The sequence below is a fragment of the Ceratosolen solmsi genome, unplaced genomic scaffold, assembly GCF_000503995.2.
Source record: "Ceratosolen solmsi marchali unplaced genomic scaffold, CerSol_1.0 scaffold11, whole genome shotgun sequence".
Taxonomy (NCBI): Eukaryota; Metazoa; Arthropoda; class Insecta; order Hymenoptera; family Agaonidae; genus Ceratosolen; species Ceratosolen solmsi.
The window spans coordinates 13294815-13318743 of record NW_011948416.1 but is presented as its reverse complement, the minus strand read 5'-3'; the positions used below and the strand labels follow the sequence as shown (position 1 = coordinate 13318743).

Here is a 23929-nt window from a genome sequence, read left to right as displayed (position 1 = left end):
TGTATTGAAAATAAAATAATTATCCTTAAGTACTTGTAGCTGGACAAAATAAATTAAAGAAACGAAATTGCACATCCTATGAAATATTTAATAAAGTTTTTAAATTTCTATTTTTATGATTGATCAAAATTGCATTAAATATTATTATTAATTATTATTAAAAGAACCAAGTGCAATCAACAAAATTCAAAAAGACGTTTCATTTACAATATTATTAGGTATATAAATGATTATTTTCCAAATAATGAATAAATAAAGGAACTTACGAGTAGCAATTTTACCCAAAGTACAGAGAATACGCTGAATTTAAAGGCAAAACATGTTATATTACAAGTGGTTTGTTTGCATTAGTAGGAATAATATGCTTTTAAAAGTGGCTTTTGAAATAACTTCGTTACAATGAAATAACTAATTGGGTTTCGATAGTCGTAAGAATTTTACGACGCAAATGTTCTTTAGACTATTCGTCTAAAATTCATCTAAAAAATCATTTTTTGAGTTACTATTGGACGAATGTTCGTTAATTGAAAATTAACTTTCATAATCGCTCAGATAATTGCGTATATTATTGCGTCGTTTCGATCATTATGTTCATCTTCACCAAGAGTCGCCGAGCACGAAGTCAAGCCTACAGATTTCTGACAGGTTAATTAAAAAAATTTCATTTATTTTTCTTCTACGGCGTGTAGCGGATAACTAAAACTTTTGATGAATATTAATTCGCTTAAAGCTATAAGTATTTTGTACAACAAATATAAAACTTCAATAAATGTGTTAAATGGTTTCGAAATCCTCTTTCACAACACCGCGTCTATTCAGGCCTTGGGCAGGACGAAAGTACACCCATTAATTCGCCCAACAATTCGATACTATGTTTTTCAAATGGGGGATAGATGGAATTGTCTGAAAATCGAATGAATATGGCGCCATTTCGAATTTTTATTAAAATTAAAGCCGCTTTGGCAGATTTCCAGGGTCAGCGGATCACGCGTCCCGTCGGCTTTGCGCGCTTCCTTTCTCTCTCGCCTGGGCTACGTTTTTTCCTTCTCCCCCACTACCACGCCTTATTCGCTCTTTTATCCATTTGCGCGCGTTGACCGTGTTTTGGGAGACATTTTGACCCTCGAATTCTTGACCGGACAATGTTGTTCGTGACACGCGAATCGATCGATAAATCGCATCGAGAGGGTATGTGCAATTCTTGGATAAACTTATCGTGAAAGATCGGCATAATAATGTTAAATAAATGGCATAGCGAGACTTGTCGCTTTCCAAACAGTTTTATTCAAATTCCTTGCTAGTTTGTTGGTCCCATTCCTTCACTTTCACTTGCCAGTATAATTGAAAATCCCAATGGCGGTTCATCCAAATTTACAATATTGTCCCATTTAACGAGTTTCACGTTGTGTAGAGCAACAAACAAGAGCACTTTCATGATTTACAAAAGGTCACTCGTTGAGCATCATCGTTCGATACATGCAGCCTTCGTTGAATTTAGCTAGATCGCCAGGTCGATTGTAACTCCCCGATCACCTCGGACGTTGATTTCTCTCATATAAAGTTTGAGAATTCGCAGGTAGGTACGACCGGACGATTCCTCGTTCACGGAGTATTTCGGAGTCGGAGAATCAGCCATAGAAAAAGACGCCGCAATTAGGTTCGGCGGTTAACGGAGGCGGACGGTGCGTGAGCGCCGGTGGGCGGGGGTGGGCCAGGAACGTAGAGGGGTTGAAAGTGGTGCGCGCGCGGGCGCGCGCACTGCCGGCGGCGGTGGAGGCAGTGACGGTGCTAGTGGCGGCGTCGGTGCGGCTCCCGCTCGTCGTCTAGTACACGTTCGTCCAGGTCGCGAGGCGCACCGCGCGCCGCTCCCTCAACGACCCGCGATGTGAGCCCCGGGAAGATGCGCGTACCGTTGGTGCTGCTGGGGGGCATCGTCGTGCTCTCGGTCGCGGTGGCCAGAGCACTTTCCTGCGTCTGCTCGCCCCTTGAGTGCGACACCCTCACCAACGACGACTGCCCAGGCGGCCTCACCTGGGACCCCTGCAAGTAAGCCACGTGGCCGACGACTTAATCCTCTCGCTTCGTACGCTTCCTCACGCTCTTGTCTTTCACACGGCGATATCGCACAACCTTAACCCGATTGCGTAATTCATTATCATTATTCCTTGTCCATCCTGCCTTTCTCCTTCCCTCTCCCTACCCACCCACAAAACACTAATCATCGGTGTTATAGACTTTGTTGCCCGGCTCGTCGTATGATGATGCAATTTCAGGACTGTAACAATTACCTCCGACTTACTAGTTTTATGTTATATTTCAAGGGTTGTCGTTTATTTAAATGCCAAAGTGGAAGTTACTCACCTGAGCTGTCTATTTAACAATTACGCGAGAAGAACATCGGAGTAGCGAACGCTTAGAGTTTATACTTGTATTTCTTGTAAATAATACAATATATAGATATTGTTTCTCTGTAGGCAATCAACCGACTGTTAAAACATACGAAATGCAATCATTAATATTAAATTGTTAAAATATAGTGCCATTGTATAGGTAAAATATTGATAATTTTTACGCTAATATGTTATTATTTAATATTTTTCATTCATTATGGAAATTAAAGGGAATATAATATTTGTGTTTCGTTTGCCCTCGAATAAGCCTATCTCCAATATTTTCTTTGTAAAATATTTGTGTTTCGTTTGCCCTCGAATAAGCCTATCTCCAATATTTTCTTTGTAAAATATTACTAAAAAAAAAAAAAAAAAAAAAAAAAAAAAAAAAAAACAAAAAAAACCACAAAAAAGAAAAAATTACAAAAATGTATTGGTTGTCATCCTATGGGCTTCGTTTATTATATGGCAATTCAAACTGTAATTGAAGAATTCAGAAATTATATTTCAAACGATTTTCTACTCCGTTGTCGAGTGATTAAGAAAATTTTTTTTTTTTAATTTTTTGTTAAAAGTTTTAGTAAATAATATGATGATTATTTTTTTTATCATATGAATGATAATATATAAAAATTCAATATACTATTTAGTAAACATTTAAATATCTCATAATAATAGTGAATAGTAATGGTAAAGGAACCTTATTAAAACTAATTACAATTAAAAAGGAAACTAAAAATTCTACTTGTAATTTGACGTTCACAAATATCTATATTTTCTTAGATTACTACGAGATCTAATATACATTTACAAACTTAAAAAAATTCTAAAGCGCATAGAAATATATTTCTTTATTTTCATTCAGCAAAGAAATATTATTTTTTCAATGAAAATGAAAATGTTTGTTTTTCACCAACAAAACGTATAGGAAAATTAACGTAAAATTGTCATCTAGATTAGCTATTGAAGATTCTCAAAGCAAATGTTTCTTATTGAAGCCTTAAAATATAATGTACAACATGTCAGTACAATTTCAATGGCGAGACGCAGCATCTTGTCATTATCTATTATAAAATTTAACCATAATCACTGTTGCATTGCTTAGTGCTAAATTACTTAAAAATTACAATACAATTTTTTAAATTTGTTACCCTTACTTTTTATGAATGCACTTATTAGAAGCCTTAAACAGCCTCATATTGAACCTTTGTACTTTAAAATATTTTTCAAAAAATATATTTTTATAAAAGTACTTTGAAGTACGATTTCGTGAAAACCAAATAAAATTCACGACAAAATGTACCTTCGGTAGTGTTCATGTCTTTCGCTATTTTAAAGATAAGAAATTATTCGCACAATTAGCTTTTAATATTAATATTTTATAGAAATATTAAAAATATAATAATAACAAAAAATTTTTCAGAAAATAATTATTTTTATATTATTGAATAAATTTTGACTAGTTGAGTTCTCCTTGTTAAAAGCTTTTCACTTTAATAATGTAAAATATGAATAAACGTGAAATATTTATATATTTATAAAATAAATACATTATATTATTTATAATATATTTATATTTATGATTAAGATATCAATTTAGAGGATCAAATTATTAAAATTTTTTTCAAAATGATATTTGTAAAAATATAAAGGAGTGTAATAGAAATTGATTATCCGTATTCAATTACGTATGGCACATTTTTTATTTGCAATACCGCGATTGAAGAATGTAACATATCCAATATAATGGTGATTTGTATAAAATTTCTTTTCATATATCAGCATTACTTCATTTTTCTATTTAGATGTATTGTCAAGTAGAAAATATATAATTATATCGTATTTATCTTGAGTATATGAAAATTATTTAAATAGATGATTCAAGAATGTGTGAAGTTTCTATAATCATAGTAAGGGGACGCAAGATATATTCATATATGAACTTCAAATATTCTATAAATTTTTAAATTGTATGAATTTGTATGAAATCATTGATATTATTTCTTATCGTATATTTACAAGCTTTAAGTAATTGACTGCGCAAATGATGTATCATTAATTTACAATTTTCGGAGAAGAATATCAATGTGGCTGCCATATTGTTCGAATCTCCATAAGCATTTTCTTATATTTTTTAAGTTTATTTAATATTAAATTTAGTTGTTTGTGAAATATACTTTTTTTGTTATAGGAGAATTAAAAAAAAAAAAAAAAAAAAAAAAAAAAAAAATACATAGCAAAATCACGTATATTCAAGTAGTTATGATAAATTTACAACGTTGACTATAAAAATATTAACTCGAATAACATTGGAAAAAAACTAATTAATTTTTTGTAAAAGGTAACTTTATTAAGTTTCTTGTATATACGAGCTAATCATGTTACCGAGAGTAAAGTTCTTTCGCTATTAATGGAAAAAATAGTACATAACAAAGTTATTATTTAATAAAATACAATCTTTATTTGGTTTATATTCATAACTATTATATAAATTGATTAAGTATTATTGTTCGCGTGAATGGTATGAAAATAGAAAATTAAGATCACGTGGTCTATTCGGTTTTTTTTTTTCAATCTTTGTTTCAACAAGTCTACATTTGATCGTAATATGTGGAACAAATTATGTATTTGTATGAGAATCTTAAGAAGTTGTAGTAGTAAAACATTTTCTTTTACGATCTGCTTCATTAAGATTAAAATAATAATTGAAAATATAATTTGTACCGAGTCGGGCACTTGCAAGGGAAAAATATCGTATCGATTACTCCTCTCGATACATATAAAGGATATTAATGACGTACCTTATGAGATTAGGGGTAATATTTTTCTTATTTATTTATGATAAAACGATTTAAGTAAATTATTCATTATATATTTTTCAAAAAAGAGTACGTGAATTTTATAAATTTATACCGCTATACATAAGAGATTTATAAGTAGCTGAGCCGCTTTCGTTTATAATATAACAAAAAATTCAAACAAAATACAGAAAAAAAATTATAAAAAAATAAATAAAAAAGCCCGTTCACATATTTATTTTAATGGCACACAAAGAACATTGGAATTTTCTAGATTTTAACGCACTGTTTCAGCTAACTATTAGCCGCGTAGTATTAGTCACAAAATGTTGAGAAGGGAACAACGGAGCATAGGAAGATGAAGTTTTAATCGCTCAAGCAAATCATATTTCATTGTGACAACATAATTAAGAGGTCGCGTAGCTTTGGAGGTAAATTAACTTCACAGTGCCACGCAAGAAAAAGTTTACAATTACTCGCAGTCAGTGCGCGCCATCGAGAAAAAAAAAAGTCGCGATCAACCAGTGGAGATAGCCAACTATCTTTGGTACAAGCTTATAATAAATTGTTGAAGCTGAACAATCAATAGACGAAAAAGAGCCAACTTTCCTTGGCTCTCGGTTGCAGCAACAGTTTCTTGCTCGTTGTCTCTCTCATATTCCATATATTCCTCTTTAAGCCTGAGTCAGAGTCACAGGATAACGATTAAGCTGCGAAATTTTCGTATTTACACGGCGTTGGATGACGATCGCGAAATAAATGTGGCGAGAATTTACGAGAATGAACAAGAGGAGATCGGTACGAAAGCACCGAGGAAGTCGTTGCCTGATTCATTTTAGATTATTAAAGTTAATAATGTTTGTGTGCATGTTTAGATTTTTAGATGAAATATTTTTGTTAGTCCATCCTTTCTCTCTTCATGCATATTTTCTTCTTTGCAAATTCTCTTTTGATCCCCTAGATATATATATATATATATATATATATATATATATATATATATATACTTATTTCACTATTCGTTTATTATCGCAACACTTGACCTTGTTATTCGTATTAACATGATGAAACTAAGAGGCCAAAGTGAAGTAAGCTTAAACAAATTCCATTAAAGTTTCTCATCAACGTTTATGGTTAGATTAATATGATATTCTGCTTTTCAATAATCTTCCGCGTCATTGTTAAGAAACATTATTAATGCACGTATTGTTGCAGAATTTAAAACTCTAGTATATGTATTATAAGTCATTCTTATTTTATTTGAATATTTTATTATTTATAAGTTACATAGGAGCGTGTGCGTGAATACGTATGCGAACAATGCACACGCATTGGTAATAAATTCAATGAGATATTTCATGCAAACTTAAACAAATACAAACTTCGTACATTAAGGACAACAAAAATAGAGGTTTAAGCACGCACAATAACACAATAATTAAATTTATAATAAAAATTTCGCTTACCGAACTGTTATATTAGCAAAAAAAAAAAGAAAAAAAAAATAGTTAATGCACTTAAGAAATTCACTTTCTTCACATTTCCTCTATTCTTATTTTTTACTTTTAGAGTATACCGAAGAGTATGAACATATTTTTTAAAACTTGATTTTATTGTAACGACATAATTAACATAATGCGCTCTTACGGCTGCATAAAGTCAAGTGGTTGCAACAAATTTTTTGTAGCTTGACATTTTATAATTTTTTCATTTCATAACAGTGTTTAATAATTCTTTATAGAAAAATCTGAAAGTTCTGAAAATTAAAGTGAAAAAGGAAATCTTTCTCTCAATGTCCTTTAAATAATCTATCTTATGTAGGTTGCGAATTTTCAAAAACTATTTCTCAAGTTATGTATCGGATGAAATCGATAATTTATACATGTGTTGTGGGAAAATATTGGATAATGTCGTGCTATGCCTTGCACGAGATTACTCACTGTTTTCTTTTTACTATAAAATCCGCGCAAATTCTATCCAATTTGGCACATGCATTTTTATTTAAAATCATAGAAAAAAATATAATGTTTTAATTGCAAATTTATAATAATGAGTTTTCATGGGCTTTGTCGCTACTTTCTTTCATGTATATTTTGAATATGTGATATGTCAGGTAAATATTTCTTTTTCTTTTTTTCTTTTTTTTTTTTATCAAAAAGTAAATGCGCAGATTAATTGTATTATTAGTACAAAAAACATTCTTTTTATTAAATACTATGATTTGCCATATATTTTAACAAAAAAAAAAAAAACAATATTTTGAATACAAACGCTCGTTATAAACAAATTTTTAAATCAAACAATTTACCTTAATTTAAAGTTTATTATAATTGTAATGTTAAATAGATACGTAATATATCAATGTAAGTCTATTATTTAAAAGTATTTTATGAATGTTACTTATTTTCTTCATTTAGAATCTATCGATATAAATGTAAAATAAAAAAAAAAACCACTTTTCTCTCGAGATAACATAACACTTAATTTAAAAAAAATTTTTTTTATATACATTCAATTTTCAATATCTTAATATATTATTTTAATATAATAATAATTCATGCATAACGAGCAAACTACACATTTAATTATTTGAATACATTATTAAAACCGTATAGAAACTAAAATTAAATGACTCACTAATTTTTGTATTCGTTAATCTTAAGTCAAAGTACAAGAAGATTATAAATGGGAAGAAAATTCTATTAACCAGTAGTTTGTAATAAGGATATTAAATTTATATATTTTTAACCTTTGTTCTTGTTTTCAATATTGAAAATTACTCGGACAGACGAAAGAGAATTTTTTACGAAATTTGTACCAAAAAAAAAAAAAAAAAAAAAAAAAAAAAAAAAAAATCTTTTTCAGAAAATGACTTAGTGTTGGTGAAAAGGTTTTATTTGATATATTACTGACGTATCCACTATTAACGTGAATTGTTCGAACAACGTGGATTGGCGTTCAAATTTATACAGATATATCTTATAGGGTAAATTTATATGGCAATTCACATTGTTACGGTAGTTTACGTTGATAGTACGCATACAGCAAAAACATATGTGCAGTTCGTTAAAAGTATAGGAGTTCAACATATCTTTTGCATATAAACATGGTAATAATTTTTCACGTGTAATGGGCAAATTTTTGCATAAATTTGGCGTTTAAAATTGACTTGTCTTACTTTTTAAATGATATATACGTATTATATGAACGTCTTAAAGAATTATTAAAATGCTTCTTTAAAAATTATGTTCGTAACTATAATTATTTTATTTAATGATGCGTTAAATCCTACATTATTCGATGAAGAAATGAAAGCTTCTTCGTTCTGCCTGTTACTTCAAAAAAAAAAAAAGAAACAAAAAAAAAAAGAAACAAAAAAAGAAACAAAAATTATACAAAAAAACAATAAATAAATAAATAAATAAACATTAAAGCTATTTGGACTAATTTTGATTTGGCAAGTGTGAAATTATTGATAAGTTAGATTATTAAAGAAAAAAAGTATTATAAGAAACTGTCAAATACTCTCTTAAAAATCGGCTTTTTAACCGATAAAACGTACAGATATGGAAACACAAGTACTCATTAATAAAATATGTTACGAAAATATATAAACTAGACTCTTTAGAAACTAATCTAGGCAGTAAATTGAGGAACAACCTCTCGAGAAAAACTGTTTATCTATAAAGCTGTATTTTGTTTAATTCGTCAACGCATTCTGTATAAAAGATTTTTAAATATATCTCGATCAATGTCAATTCGTCGTCATAAATACGAGAAATCATTAAAAAAATTCGTAGCAGCTTCGAGTTTTTTTTTTTCTTTTTTTTTAATTATTTTCTCTCATTGCCCCAACGCGACACTCATAATCATCGACTCGGTGGCTTTATCAACTTCATTGAATCATTATTCTTTACAAAACTTTTTCGTCAATGCACAAATCAGTAACGTGAAACCCAAGTGAAAAATGGCGCACCCGTACAGAGGTCGACGCAAAAAGGGTCGAACCGAACAAGATGATGCCAGTTGGAGTTCGGGTCTCGAGTTTCGGATGGCTCGCGACTTTCTGCCATCCGACGACATCCTTTTTTCGCTTTTCTTCACCTTTGAGCTACTGCGACGTGTCACTGATACTTTTATCCTTGTTACTCCCTTTCTTGGTCGCCGTACTTAAAAATGTTTCAGGCGACATCGTACGAAGAAGTCACGCTCGGAGCACAGCATCCCAGTAAAATCGAGTAACCTCTAATGCCTTTATTTCTCTGAAATATAGAGATTTTCGAGCAATTTATTCGCACGATACGCACCCTATTTATTATAAGGATGAAGAGTTTCTAGTTAAAATATTTTCATTCGTTAACATAATTGTACTTAATATAAGTTTATTCATATATTTTAGCACGTAGCATCGTACATTGCAAATGAAATTTTATGCGAATTGCTTATTACCGGCCTGTTTTTTATGCTCATAATTTTAAAATTTCAGCAAAATAAATAATAAATATAATTTAGTTACTTTAAGAAGCTTGAGAAATTTCATCGTAAAAATTTTAAGTTTTTTTGGAACAATGTCGGGCATTATTAATGTATTGACAATGGTCGTATGATTTTAAGGGCAATCGCTAGATTTTCATTTTACGAGTCTTTCGCGAGCGGACGGATTGATGGGCTTTATTGTACTGTAAATTCCAACGACCTCACACCTCGTTATAAGAAAACTAACTATTGTAAAGTCGAATTGGCGCTTAACAAGTCCGTTTCTCTAAGCTTTTGTACTTCTATACGCGTTGGAAACGGCTCACATTGACCAGCAACTAACTGTAACGAAGTGATGATACTTTAAAATCAGCGGTAGATTTTGAAAAGTAGAAAACTCGCTTTATAAGCTAAAAACATCCGTCGGCCGAGCTCGCATCAACATATCCTTTCAGCCTAATATCCAAGGGTCGCTCTTTTCACGCGCATGTAATGTTTGTTTGGAATTGAAACGTCGGCTGCAATTAAAAAAGAGGGCAGCACCACGCCAGCTTTATTCGTAGGCGTTAATTCGAGTTAAGAGCGTCCGCCGGATTAAGCAAATTGGAGCGCATGCGTTTAGCGAACGAAGCCGAAAGTGACGAACGCGTGGTAGAAAATTAGAGCGTTGCTCGCCGCCGGATATCTCTCGCCGTACGTTGCGAGGTTGGCCAAATGATTTTTATACAAGAGCCGCGGATGACAGGGACCTCGGGGAATGCGAAATAGATTAGTCACGTAAAGCGGGGAATTTATTGGAAAATGCTTAGCATGCATCGACGTTTTTTGCTCTATCGGCCCCCCTCCCCCCACCGTCATCGGTATTTGGATGAGGCAAAGTAAGGGAGCGCGCGGACTGTGAGAAATAAATTGCGAGTACGACAATGTAGAATAGAAGTGGGCGACATCTTTGGATTCGCATATTGTCACTCGGCTGAACTTTAAGCTTTTATTCACACTGTTTTTCTAGTCAGAGGAACATCCGCCTCGTACGCCGCTCCTCTGGACTCCTTCACCTTCTACTACCGCATCGTCAGCCCCTTACCCCGCTCTTATTTTATCAGATAAAAGGTAAAACGGATCCTCTTGAGCAAATCCCTCAATTAAACTTCAAAATTCTCAAGGTGCTTATCGCCGGCGATTATCACTACCTTAGCCTTACCCTCGCCTTACCCTCGCCTTCCATCCTCCTGAAACGTCACTTTCCACCGGAGTTCCTCGTCCACCATCCGTATTATAAATATTATAAAAGTTCCGTAACCATGATCTACGTAGTTACGCGCATCCTCGTTTTCTATCTGTCATTTTTCATGTTGTTGTTGTTGTTGTTGTTGTTGTTGTTGTTGTTGTCATTGTTATTTATTTTTATAGATGCTGTAAAGTGTGTGCACGAGTGGAAGGTGAACCATGTGGCGGTCTATTTGGCTTTTCCGGGAGGTGCGCTATTGGCTTGCAGTGCTTAATTAAGAATTTGGTGCCTCATCCTCGCGAGTCCGCTGTAGACGAAGGGATTTGTACGAGTAAGTGGCTTTTCTCTTTGCCTTAGCGTCAACTATGAAATTCGAATGTACATTAATTGCGATTTGCTGGACGCATTTTAAAAACTCTAGTTTAGCAGATGCTTGGCAGCAGCCTGTTTAAATAATTATACCTAAAGCTTCACTGCATTAGTTCATTTAGACTCGGTAGTCTCGTGCAGTTATTCCTAAGTAAAGAAAACACTTCATCGATATATAGTCGTTAATAAAACACAGCCGTCGTGTGAATATTTAAGCAAATCATGTGAAATTAATTATTTTTCTTAATCACATTTTGATCCGCTTAATTTAATGTATAATACATTTGTATATATATATATATATATATATATATATATATATATATATATATATAACTTGCTATTGAATGTGAGAAATTTTATCTTTTTTCATTTGAGTGATATATATAGTTTTTTTAATTATTCGATATACAGATTTGAGACAATTTAATAATTTAATTCAAAGCTTTGTAAATATTTTTTTTATAGAGTTTATAAATATAATATCATTTTTTATTCATGACGCTATATATTGTTAAGATAAGGTTATATATTTTTCATCATTCAAGTATTGATTACAGAAATAACAGTTTTATGCCCAAATTAAGTATTGAAATATCGATTTGTAAATTAGGATTTCTAGTTTTTATTTCATTTACATATTTTTTATAGTTATACTATATAGACAATAATATAATAAAGTGTTAAATCTTGTTAAATTAAAATTTTCATTGAAATTAAAAGGAAAATAAAATAAGAATGACATTTTATAGTACATATAATATTATATTTAATTGATCATTTTTTTCTTACCTTCGGCTTTCAACGTAATTCATATAATATTTTTAATAAAATTAAATCACGTTTTAGATTTAATGAATTTTAAAAAGAACGATGCATGTCTTGAATCTTAATAAATATTTATATATTTATTTTTTAAATAGCTTCTTAAATATTGAATATTCATCTATAAAGGTTTTTTTGTCGTTGAAATTTTATTAAATCAGATTGCAGCTTTTTATAAAATGATTGAAATGTGTAAGTTAAATTGTAAATGCCTTCTACTCGATTGAACAGAAATTTTAAATTTTAATCTTTTTAAATAAATAAATTTCATATATGTATATATATATATATATATATATATATATATAATTACACATTATTAATACTATTATTATTATTATTATTATTATGAAAATATATATATATATATATATATAAATATATATATATATTATGAAACATAATTAAATAACAAGGCATTAATATATTTACTTTTAGTATTACAAAGACTTTGAAACACATTTTCACTTATCCTCTCCACCATAACTTTTGATGTATATGAGGCTTTTCATTGCAAATGCAAATGACAAATGAACAACTTTGTAAAATATTCATGTATAATACTTATTAAAAATATATGTAACAATTCGAAGTAAATAATTTCAATTGAGATTATTAAATTAAAAATTGGTAACGATAATTATTAAATGTAATACTATATTGAATATATCAGTGTGATTACACACATTTTTGTATCTTAATTATTTATAATCATATTTATTTCTATTATGCTTAAAATTCATTTGACCTACTCATACAATTAATTATTATTAAGTTATTATTATTTGAAATATTTCAATAAAATTTAATATTACTTTCAAAATAAAATGTTGTGTTATTGATATTCAGTTATTTAAAATACCAAAATCTGCACAAGTTTATGAATTAATTAAAAATATGATAGATTTTTATTTAGAAGTAACAAATTTATATAAGTTATACATCGCCTACGCAGTCTATAGATAATATTAATATGTATGTAAATTTTAATTCCAAGTATTTGTATTTATATAACATTGCAAATTATAGATGAAAATATTTAAACTTTAATTATCTTTATTTATAATAACTGTTTACTTATATTTTATTAAAATATACGAAGAAGTTGAATTTAATGGCTATGTGATACTGGCGTACATTATTAAAAGCAATACTTTAGAACATTTATAATTTTAGAATGTTACATACTTAGAAAGTAATATAGAGCGGTTAAGAAAAAGTTTTCACTTGTGATAATGGAACTAACAATGATAGTCTACGGCATGAATAATGCTATATAACTTGATATCTTACATCTTGATAAAAATTTTCTTAAATTCATAAACGATCGAACAACTTACGCCTGTAAATCAAATTGAATAGTTTCATTTGAATTATTGTTATTAATTGTAATTCCAATGGAAAATAATAGAATTGCATCGGAATTAAAACGAGAATGGAGTATTATTGTTAATATTAAATATTAATTATTATTAATGATTGTACTATATGTATTGCGAACTTAATCAAGCATGCCAGAGAGTAAGAAGGTGAATGTTGAATATGAGCTATTGTGAGTACTGTATACGCTTTAATTTGACTCATGGCAAGCTATAACGAACAATCGATTGGCGCCATCATCACAAACGATGTTGCCAATCGCGAATTTGCTATCGTCAATGATTGGATTAATTTCTTTTTTCATAACGATATAAGTATAATAACGAAAATAATAAACATGTGCGAATATTCGAGCGGAAAAGTACTGCACCGGACAAAGGGTGTTAGCTCTGAGCTCTGACACCCTTGTGCCGTGCGAAGAATAATGTTATTCGGAAAATGAGGGGATTGCAATTCGATATCCCCTGTTACCATTCCTATAAATGCGAACAATTGCATCTGTGAGCGCCACTTTGTTGTGTGAAAATTGAAGCGATGACGAATTACGTTTGCAATTGGAGTGCTTATTTTTTTTTACACACGAAGGTCTTGACGAGTGCTCTTGTGAGTACCTTCCGTACGAAAATGTCACGTTTACTGACTGCCTCCGTATAATTCTCCTTACTGACGATTCGCTTTTTTCTGCCGTTCATCTAACAGTGATTGAACAAATCATTTTACAAATCATTATAACTGGGTAGAAATGCGGAGAAAGTTTAATCGAGAAGGAGTGATTTGAGCGTCATTGAGGAAGCAGGCATTTATGATTATTAATGGTACTGATTATTAAATAAATACTCGCCGCCCAAGCTGGATTTTCACGATTCTCGCTAAAATTGTGATTTAACTTGGGATATTGCAATAGAGCTAAGCGTGGACAATTCTTTCTTAGGAGGAAAAGTCAAGAAACGCATGACATCGGTATTAAGATGAACGGATGTTTGCGAGATTTGAGTGGCTTGATTTTTCTGCGCTAGACAATACAAACAAGATGGATGATATCTCTGGGGAAATAGCGCTAAGAAGATTTTAGAAAATTGGAGAAAAACGGGAAATACGTATAATCAGCGAGAGTTCGCTAAATATGTACAAAAAACAACATGTGTGTGTGTGTGTGTGTGTGAATTTTCGGCGCTCAGTTTTATCAAGAAAACTGCGTTGTTAATATACTCAGTATTTAACAAATCGCTTCAACTTTTAAACGAAAAAACTATATGAAAGTATGGCGATGATAAAATTGTAAATTTACTCCATCAGTTTAACATCTTTACCAAGTGGTTTATTTTGATGAAAATCGACGAAAAGCGTGAATTCCCGTGGCTCCAATATGTAACTAATTCAAGAATTTTCATTATTTCTGTCTAATGAATTCAACTTGTACTTATTATAGAGGTTATAATAATTATTAATAACTCTTAAAAATGTTTTTTCATATTAATTTTGTTACTAACTCTATAATTTTTATAAGAACTCATTACACGCATTGTATATCCCTTTAAGATAAAATGACTGTTATGGTTTACGAATATTTCATTAGTATTTCATACGCTGTATTAGTTAAATAATCTATCGATACTTAAGGATTTAATTAGACATTGTACATTAAAAGTAGTATAGAAGATTCAAATGGCAATGTAATTGAAATCCATACGATTACTCAATATATGTCTATATATAATTTAATTTAATTTTGTTAACGATGGTTATACTTTATGAATGAAAATTTTTTCTTTTATTCTAATTATGATGCTAGATTGGAAGGCTTTATAAAATTAAATTTATTTTAGAATATCGTTAAAAATTTATTAATAAAGTTATTTTAATCATTCGGTAAGTATTTTTTCTGCATGAAGATGAAGCAAAATTAGAGGAATTATGCGAGTTATACACATAATTTTTTTCAAATAAAATGATTAAAAATACTTTTAAATATTATGCAATATAAGATTTAAAAAGATAATAAAATGGACATCAGAATGTTATAATTTAATAATAATGTTTTTATTAATATTAAAGCTCTTCTTAAAGGTTTCGAGGCAAGAAACAATTTCAATATATTCCAAATTTTCAATTTATTCCAAATCCAGTATTTGTTTAAAATAGTATAGATATATTATTGCATATTTAGTCTATTATTAATTTTTATACATTATATGTAAAATAAATTTGACTAAATTTAAATTAATTAAAAATATATAATTTTATGTTATATATATATATATATATATATATATATATATATATATATGGTAAAGTATACGTTCCTTTATTACTAATGCAGTCTCATCTATTTGATTTTAATTCAATTACTGCATTATCTGTCCAAACAGACTTTAGAGAACTTTAAGAGGTTAAAGTGCGTTTTTCGTATTTTACATATATTTGAAAATTATTTGGATTTAGAGAAATTAAGTTTATAATTTCGTGCAATATAATAACAACCATCGTTTCTTTGAATTTAACCTACAATAAGAATGAATTTTCATCGATTGTTTCTCAGGTTAATATACCGAAACACTTTATTTCAATAGTGTGTTCATTTTAAATAGACTGAATATTAGATTTTTACTACAAATTTCCTTTTCAGAATATATTTTTTCAAGTATTTTTTCCGCACATAGATAAGAAATTTTCGTTATAAAGAGTAAACAAAAAATATATTTATGCATGAATAATAATATTATAAATATTTATATAATCTTTCACATCCTTAATGCAGACTTAATATAGATGGATAATTATGTTTTGTTGACCTTATAATACATTATTACTTTACCAAATCACCGTTGTTAAATTCTAAATAGAAGCCATTATGTTTTTCATTTGCATCATAATTTCAGTAAAATATATCAGCAGTTTGAGCAATATTTTCTATTAATACTTTCATTTAACAAAGAAAAAATTCTATATTAAAAATGCATCAGTGTGTTTGGTCTTATCGGAAAATAATTGGAAAATAGAAGATTTCTTTAAAAATATATTAGTAGCTTAACAATACACCATTGCATAAATAGTACCTTCCATTACATAAAGTATATTGATTTATTTTATAAAATAATTAATAAGCAAATAATAGTATTATATTAAACTAGGAGTATTATATTAAAAAATAATAATTAAAATAGCAAATAATACTTGTTATAAAATGAGTGGAATTTATGAATCGAGAATACTATTTAATTTAAGAATTATATTAAAAATGAAAATACAAACAAAAATAATCAGAGAAAATTTAAAAGAAACATGGCGTCTTATGAGAGCTTCATTTTTGGCATATTACTTTTGCGCTGGCAAAAGAATATTCTAATTTAGAATTTAATTGTTTCATTTTTCATGTCTCATAGCACATTGTACGCATTATAAAAATAGAATTATTTCCTTTTCTTTCCTTTCATGGCCAACTTTTTTGAAATTGTCCTATATAATACATACGGCGTAATTACCCGCATGTCTGACTTAACACATCGGTTACTACTTCAACCGCGCAAGCACAATGTCAAACGTTCGATTGTATTAATATATAAAGCATAATATATATATATATATATATATTATATATATTATAAAGGCCTTAACTCTTGTCGCAAAAGCCGTCCTCATACTTTGCTTAACGATACGAGAACAACGCCGAGTCTTTTCCAAAGATCGCAAGCAAAGAAGAAAAAGTTCGTTATGGAAGGCACGGGGACTAAGTCTCAAGCGTATAATGATTTTTCGTGAGCCTCGAAACTTTGTCACATCGAACTCGTTATAGGGCAACTGCGCACGGAGACTTTTACGTCGTTACGTCTTCGAGAGTTTTTGACCTAAAAGCTCTGGTTATGAGTCCTGGTGGCACTGCACTTGGCATTCAGTACACAAGTACCTATAACTTCACAAGTTGTCTCGTGCGCGTTTAATCTGACTTTTAACTCAACTAGATGATTACGTATTATATTAAACGATGCGACAAATTATTTTACATGTAAAAAAACATGATTATGCGGTTAAAGCTGATAAGGGGGCGGGGCTGATAGGGGGGGGGAGGCGTATGGCGCCATGTTTTTATATATAAATTAGTACGAAGGTATTTGAGAAATAAAGCGAGAAGATATGTGAGCAATTTTCAGTGAAATTTTGTTGGTCATTCCTTCATTAGGAGGGAAAACGGGGTTGAGAAAGCGAGAAATCTAGAAAATTCGAAGCGTCTGGGTCTACGGTACAGTCTACGGGAAAATTTTTATTAGCAAAAAAAATGCGTAACTACGAGACGAGTGATTTTTTAAATACATTCAATGATCAATAATTTCACTTTGGAAAAACTTCTTAGTCGAATATTTATTTTATATTATATTAGAGGTTGCTTTACACGATAAGAATTTTCATTATTCCTCTATCAATGTCTAGTGAAATGATAAATGGCTTAATTAAGTACGTTGAATTTTTCAAAAGTTAAAACATTGGTATAATAGCAATTCCAACGAACCATTTTATTTTTTTCTAAAGTGATAAGTTAAAAAGTTCCGGTGCCTATTTTTCTATATACGTGTAACTGTAGAAGCATTTACTTTGAAACTTACAGAGCTCCGCCGTATTCGAGCAAACGTATAAGAAAATTTCTATAACACTGCGATAAAATCTAATAAGACATTTCATTCAAAGGCTGTGAGTAAGACAGAAGTAGTATTAAATTTAAAAGCTAAACACTTATTTAGGAATTTATATTATTCAAAATTTTCATGTTCGGCTATGTTTTATTATTTTATAAGAATATCCGATACTTTTCGAAACACTTTGGACTTTTGCGTAACCATAATTGGATAGAGAGACAAACTCGATATATTTGTTACAAAATCATTGGTTACGCTACGTGGCTGGATAACTGGAGTACATATACCTTTGCTCTAAGAATAAGGAAATAGACGAAGAGAGAACAGGAGAATAAAATAGACTATATTTGACTCCAATGAGAAGTATATTTCTCTATTGCTCAAGCCCTTGCGCTCTTTCTTTCTCGAACAAAAGAAAATATGGGAAAGTCCGCATACATACACATTCCGTTACCTTTTGCCGGAGCTTGCACTAAGTAAGTGTAGCCCTCCACCCCTCCAGTCCTGGAAAGAAGCAGAGCTGCGGTGACTCGGCTTGTTCTACAAGTGTGCGTATATACATTTTCCAAGAAATGCCACAGAATCGCATACATATATATATATATATATATATATATATATATATATATATAAACATAGACACAGCTAGTCTTGTAATTGAAAAAACACACCATCACTTTCGGGAAGGTGTCCTCCCTAATATATAAGTAGAAAACTTCATTTATTATTTAAATTTGTTAACATTATGAGTTCCGGGTTTCTTACATTATTCATAATTCTATCTTTCGCTAGACTCGTGCTGATGATAGCGAGAAAAAATTTAATATCCCAGGTGAAAACAGATTTCTAGTTATGCTAAAATTCATCTTTTTTCATTTGTTATTTCTCTTTTCTTTATTAACAAATGCAAAAAAATACTGCATTAGTTTTTCAGAAAGCTTTCTCAAATTCCTTTTATTTATTAACAGCTATTTTCGAGTATATATATATATATATATATATATTATATATTAAAAACGCATCGATTTTCCGTAATAATAAATAACCCATTTTTGCGATTTAACTTTTTCTCTTCAACCCTCTTTCATATAGATAAATTTGGAAATCAGTACAATCTTTTTCAAATTTCGATGAATTTTTCCTTTTAGTCTTATAATAAATGTAGATTTTATTATTCTTTTTTAAATAATGGAGTCAGATAACGGAAAAAAATGACAAAGATTTAATTAAACACTTTTACCAGGCTATTAAAAAAACATAATATATTATAAGATAATATCAAGTAGTTTGATTTATTATTCGGTTATTATATAAAGTCAATTCGACGGATAAAAACAAATATTGAAAAAGTTATTAAAATTCTTCTATTAATTAGTTTTTTTATAGTTTATGTAAGCTTTTTTTTTAGCGTCATTAATATTTTCTTGCTCTTTTTTTTTGTTTTTGTTTTTTTTTTTTTGATTCGAAATGTATTTTCTATTTTACAGTAACATTAATTGGGTACATTTTGATAAAAGTTAATTTTTTTTCTATATCCTTCGTTTTCATTTCAAATCAACTAGAGTAGAGTTGCAAGGCATAATAAGTAGCAGTAACTCATTCACTTTGGTTACTATTACTAAGCTTTTTTTGAACGTTCAATCTTAAAATTTTTCCACTTTAAGTATTTCCATCATTCTTGAAGCTATCCTTGTAAGTCTGGCATTCACTCCAATAAAATGTTTAATCTAAAAAAGAATAGTATAAAGTTGGAAAATATGTTAAAGAATATATGTGAAAAGTTTCAACTTGAGCAGTTGAAATCCTGAACGCATGGAAACTTCTATGAGACAAAAAATAAGTTTACTTATTCAAGGCTTTAATATGTGGTATAAATCATATGCATCATTTAATTTTTAATGTAATCATCTGAATTCTTTGCTTTACATCCCTTCAGCGTATAGAAAATAAAATATGCGATAGAAAAGATAAGCCAATTGTTTTTTATCAATTTTCACATTCCTATTGCTTAAATATTCATTGAATTACTAATTTGGTAACTAATATAATATTTAATAATATAATATTCTAATTTAATATTTTATTAACGTGAACTTGTAATTAGAGATTATTATAAACTCGATCGATTTTGCTTACATACTTTTGTAAAATTTGCGAAGTAGCATATAACGTGTAATATTTAAAAATTATTATCTTATAAGTGAAATAAATAATGTTAGGTTTTGTACAAATTTTTACACTGACATATATTTTTATAAATACTCTTTGATTGATTCTTGGAATTAAATTGATTTTAAGTATTTAATTTACTAAATTTTCTCTAAGAAATAATGAAGCTTACATAAGTACGTATACAATGAGTCATTAGAGATAATATTTATAATCCTAAGTGTAAATCTATTAAAAAAAATAATTTAGCAGTGATTTATTTAGCTAATTTAGCTAATTTATTTCATTATATTATTAAGTTTTAACGCTTAGTCGTTGAAATAAAAAAGAATAATTTGTATATGTATAAGTGACTTTCTATGTAAGTTTAGATTTTTTATACAATATTACAACATTTATACAAAGATTTTTATTTATATAGTTGTGAATTAAATAATTCTATTTAACATATGTTTTCGTGAGGTTGGATACCAATATATAAGGATACATAATACGTGTCGTTATCGTAAAGATAATAGAATCGTCAAGGAATTTATAAAAAGCGTTCATCACGAAACTATAGATAAATTGAAAATTGTTTTTTTAATATTGAAATGAATAGTTTATGATATAAAATGGAAGTTATGTTTACGTGTATGATTAACCAAACTTTATGTACATTACTATTTGTATAAATGCATATTGTACATTTTATCTAACAAGTTGGAAATATACTTTTCTTAACTTCTTTAGTACTTACGGAATTGATTCAGATTACAATGTTCATAATATACAGAATCTCTAAGTGTTTCTGAATCTTGCGGACAAAAATATCTTATAAATTTTAGTTAAGACATTATGTTTTCGTAACTTTAATACTGTCTGTTGAATAGAAGTAAATTTATCAATTTAATTTCATGTGCGCATTACTATTTGCACACAAACACACGTTAACAAATATATTGTTACAGCTAGTGGGAATTGTCTCTTGACTCTAATAAATGAATAAAATTTAATAATATTAGATATAACATTAATTCTTTAACATTAATTCAACAAATTGAATCTTAAATTTCAAGCATTACTCGTGTCTATATGTAACCTACAACTCCGCCATTTTTTTACGATACAATTTTTTTTCTCCTTCTTTTCTCATACAAATACGCCTATTATGTACTTGTAAAGACACTGATTTTTTTTTTTTATCGAACGCTACTATTAAGCGAATATACTTTGCGAAATATCTGGAGAAATTTAATTTTTACTAGAATTTACTTACAAAACATTACCTAAATGCATAAGTGTAAATACGAAGCACAACTCTCCCGTGCTCGCATTAACTGTTGTAATTATGAAAAAAAAAAAAGATAAAAAAAAAAAAGACTAAACTGCTCGCTATATTGTCTCAACATTAAATTTGTGAATAACATGTTTACGACATTATATTACCTATACAAGGATACACTTAATATTAAGTCGAATAGAATATTTAAAGAAACAGTGAGAAAATGTAAAATCATGTACCGCATTAAAATCCATAATAAATGTAGTGGAGTTAGTTGTTAAAATAATTGATCGACCTTAAATATACACTTAGGTGTGCAGGCGTGTTTAGTCGCTTGCGGAGAAGGATATTGAATTTGCGGGGAAGCTTCAGGACGTCGTAAACGACGAGGCGAAGGCAGCGCATGTAATTTCGTCTTGAGTATCGAAGTCTTAGTCGACATATCTAATGATAGATGCAATTAACCTCAAATTACAAGCTTTCAATTACACGTTAGTTCGACAACTAGATGTATGATAATTCGCACGCAAATTCGAGCGATCGGTTGCGACGTAAGTTTCGCATTTCTAGGACAAAAGTGCGCGCGTAAGAAGCCCCTTTCCATGCGCCACTCGCAGTCTGTCTTATCGGCGTCGCTTAATGACATTGGCCACTTTTACGTTACACACTTAAAACTTGCACCGGTGCTCTCAACTCCCACTCCCGCCCTGAAAAATATCGATGTACCTAAAGCTGCTGCTCCTGATGTTGCTGCTGTTGCTTTTGCGATTGCTGCCGCCGCCGCCGCCGTCGCCGCCGCCGCCGCCGCCGCTGCTGCTGCTTGCACAAGCCGAGAAAAAAAGCATTCGATTCTTTACACACGTCGTTTTCTCGCTCTCATTTCTCGTTCAATAGAGGTGATGGGAAGGGAAAAGGAAAGGCATGGAGGGGAAAAGCTAGTATCGGGTACGAGCAGACGCGTTCTCTCACTGCAAATCAACGACTTTTCTACCGTCGAACTCGCCCTTATCTCGGCCACTACTGTCATGTGTTTGTATGTGGATTATTGGTGAGGAGTAAAATGGGGGACGGGGGAAGGACGGGACGAAAAGGCGGGAGCGCTGCTGAAACAGCATTTCCCATCATCGCTCTTGCCTTTCCATTAAACAAATTATTTCCCAAGATTTTTTTACCACTTTTGTCACATAATTGCCACAATCTACATATTTTACCTCGCGCCAACTTTTGCTTACACTCTTCTCTCCCTCAGCGCCCCCCGTTAAACCGCCCCCGTACAATTAACCAACGGCCCCCGTCATTTGCATACTTGCAACGAGATGGGATATTACCGTACATCGTACGTAGCACTTTTATTCTTCGATGAGTCCTTCTGGCCCGGAACTTGGCCTCGATCGTCTCGCACGTACGGCAATTAGCGAGGGATGGGACGAATGGGACATCGCGCTTATATGGCTCAACGACTATTTATTTCTTGTCGCAACGGACAAATTGTTTTATTATACGTTGGCGGGATTACGTTGAAAAATATTTAAGGCTATATTACGGGCGTTTAATTTATAAATACGAGGGATGCGCAGAGCAACGATAACAGCAATAATACCGACTGCAACGTCCCATCCACATTTCCGCTTAAGAATATTAAATTAAATTTTTTCCCCCTTGTATTTTCTAAATTTTGAAAAGGATGGCTCGCCCACCCCTTGGCGGCGTTATTGCGTCAAACCTATTCTTTAGGTGTCCTAGTCTTGTTCCTTTATCACCTCATCTACTTGCATACTAATTGACTTCAATGTCGCGCACATTCATCGAGGACGTCGAGAAATTGATAATACGTGTGCATCGCTTATCTCGGTTATTAAAAATGTCGTCGTCACTTTTCTCGCGCGCTTTCATTAAAGAGCGATATATTTATCAGAGACAAGGATTGTAAAGGTGAAATTTTATGTTAGATGAAGCTAAATCGTAGTTGCGAAATGGAAAAATCGAGAACCTAATAATATGTAATAATAGGGTAGGTATGCTCGTGTATGCATGTAAGTGGACGAAAATCGCATATATCATGACAATGTCTTACTTACTGATAAATCTTCGAGTAAATCTACTCTTACTCACATTCACATTCATTCTCGTATTATCATGCAAATTTTTATCACAATTTTTTGCAACTTTTCATCAATTGAAAAAACTACTTCTCTCCATCGCAAGATATTTTTGGACAGTTGAAATTATAAATTTATCTCATATTATTTATTTCATGTAAATTAAATGTACTTTAAATCGTTAGAGAGCTTCGAAATTTAAATAATATTGATTTTATTTATTATTTGATTTTTTTATTTTATTTATTTACACACACACATATATATATATATATATATATATATATATTTTTTTTTTTTAAT

General features: G+C 30.3%; 1 protein-coding gene across 1 annotated transcript in view; it reads left to right on the top strand.

The window, feature by feature from the left end:
* Nucleotides 1-1900: 1900 nt before the first annotated feature.
* LOC105359538 (insulin-like growth factor-binding protein 7) overlaps nucleotides 1901-23929 on the top strand; it is a 104105-nt gene continuing 82076 nt past the window's right edge. Inside the window, exons 1-2 of the mRNA XM_011496152.1 lie at nucleotides 1901-2046; nucleotides 11075-11223. Coding sequence (XP_011494454.1) covers nucleotides 1901-2046; nucleotides 11075-11223 — 295 coding nt within the window. The remainder of the gene's footprint in view (nucleotides 2047-11074; nucleotides 11224-23929) is intronic.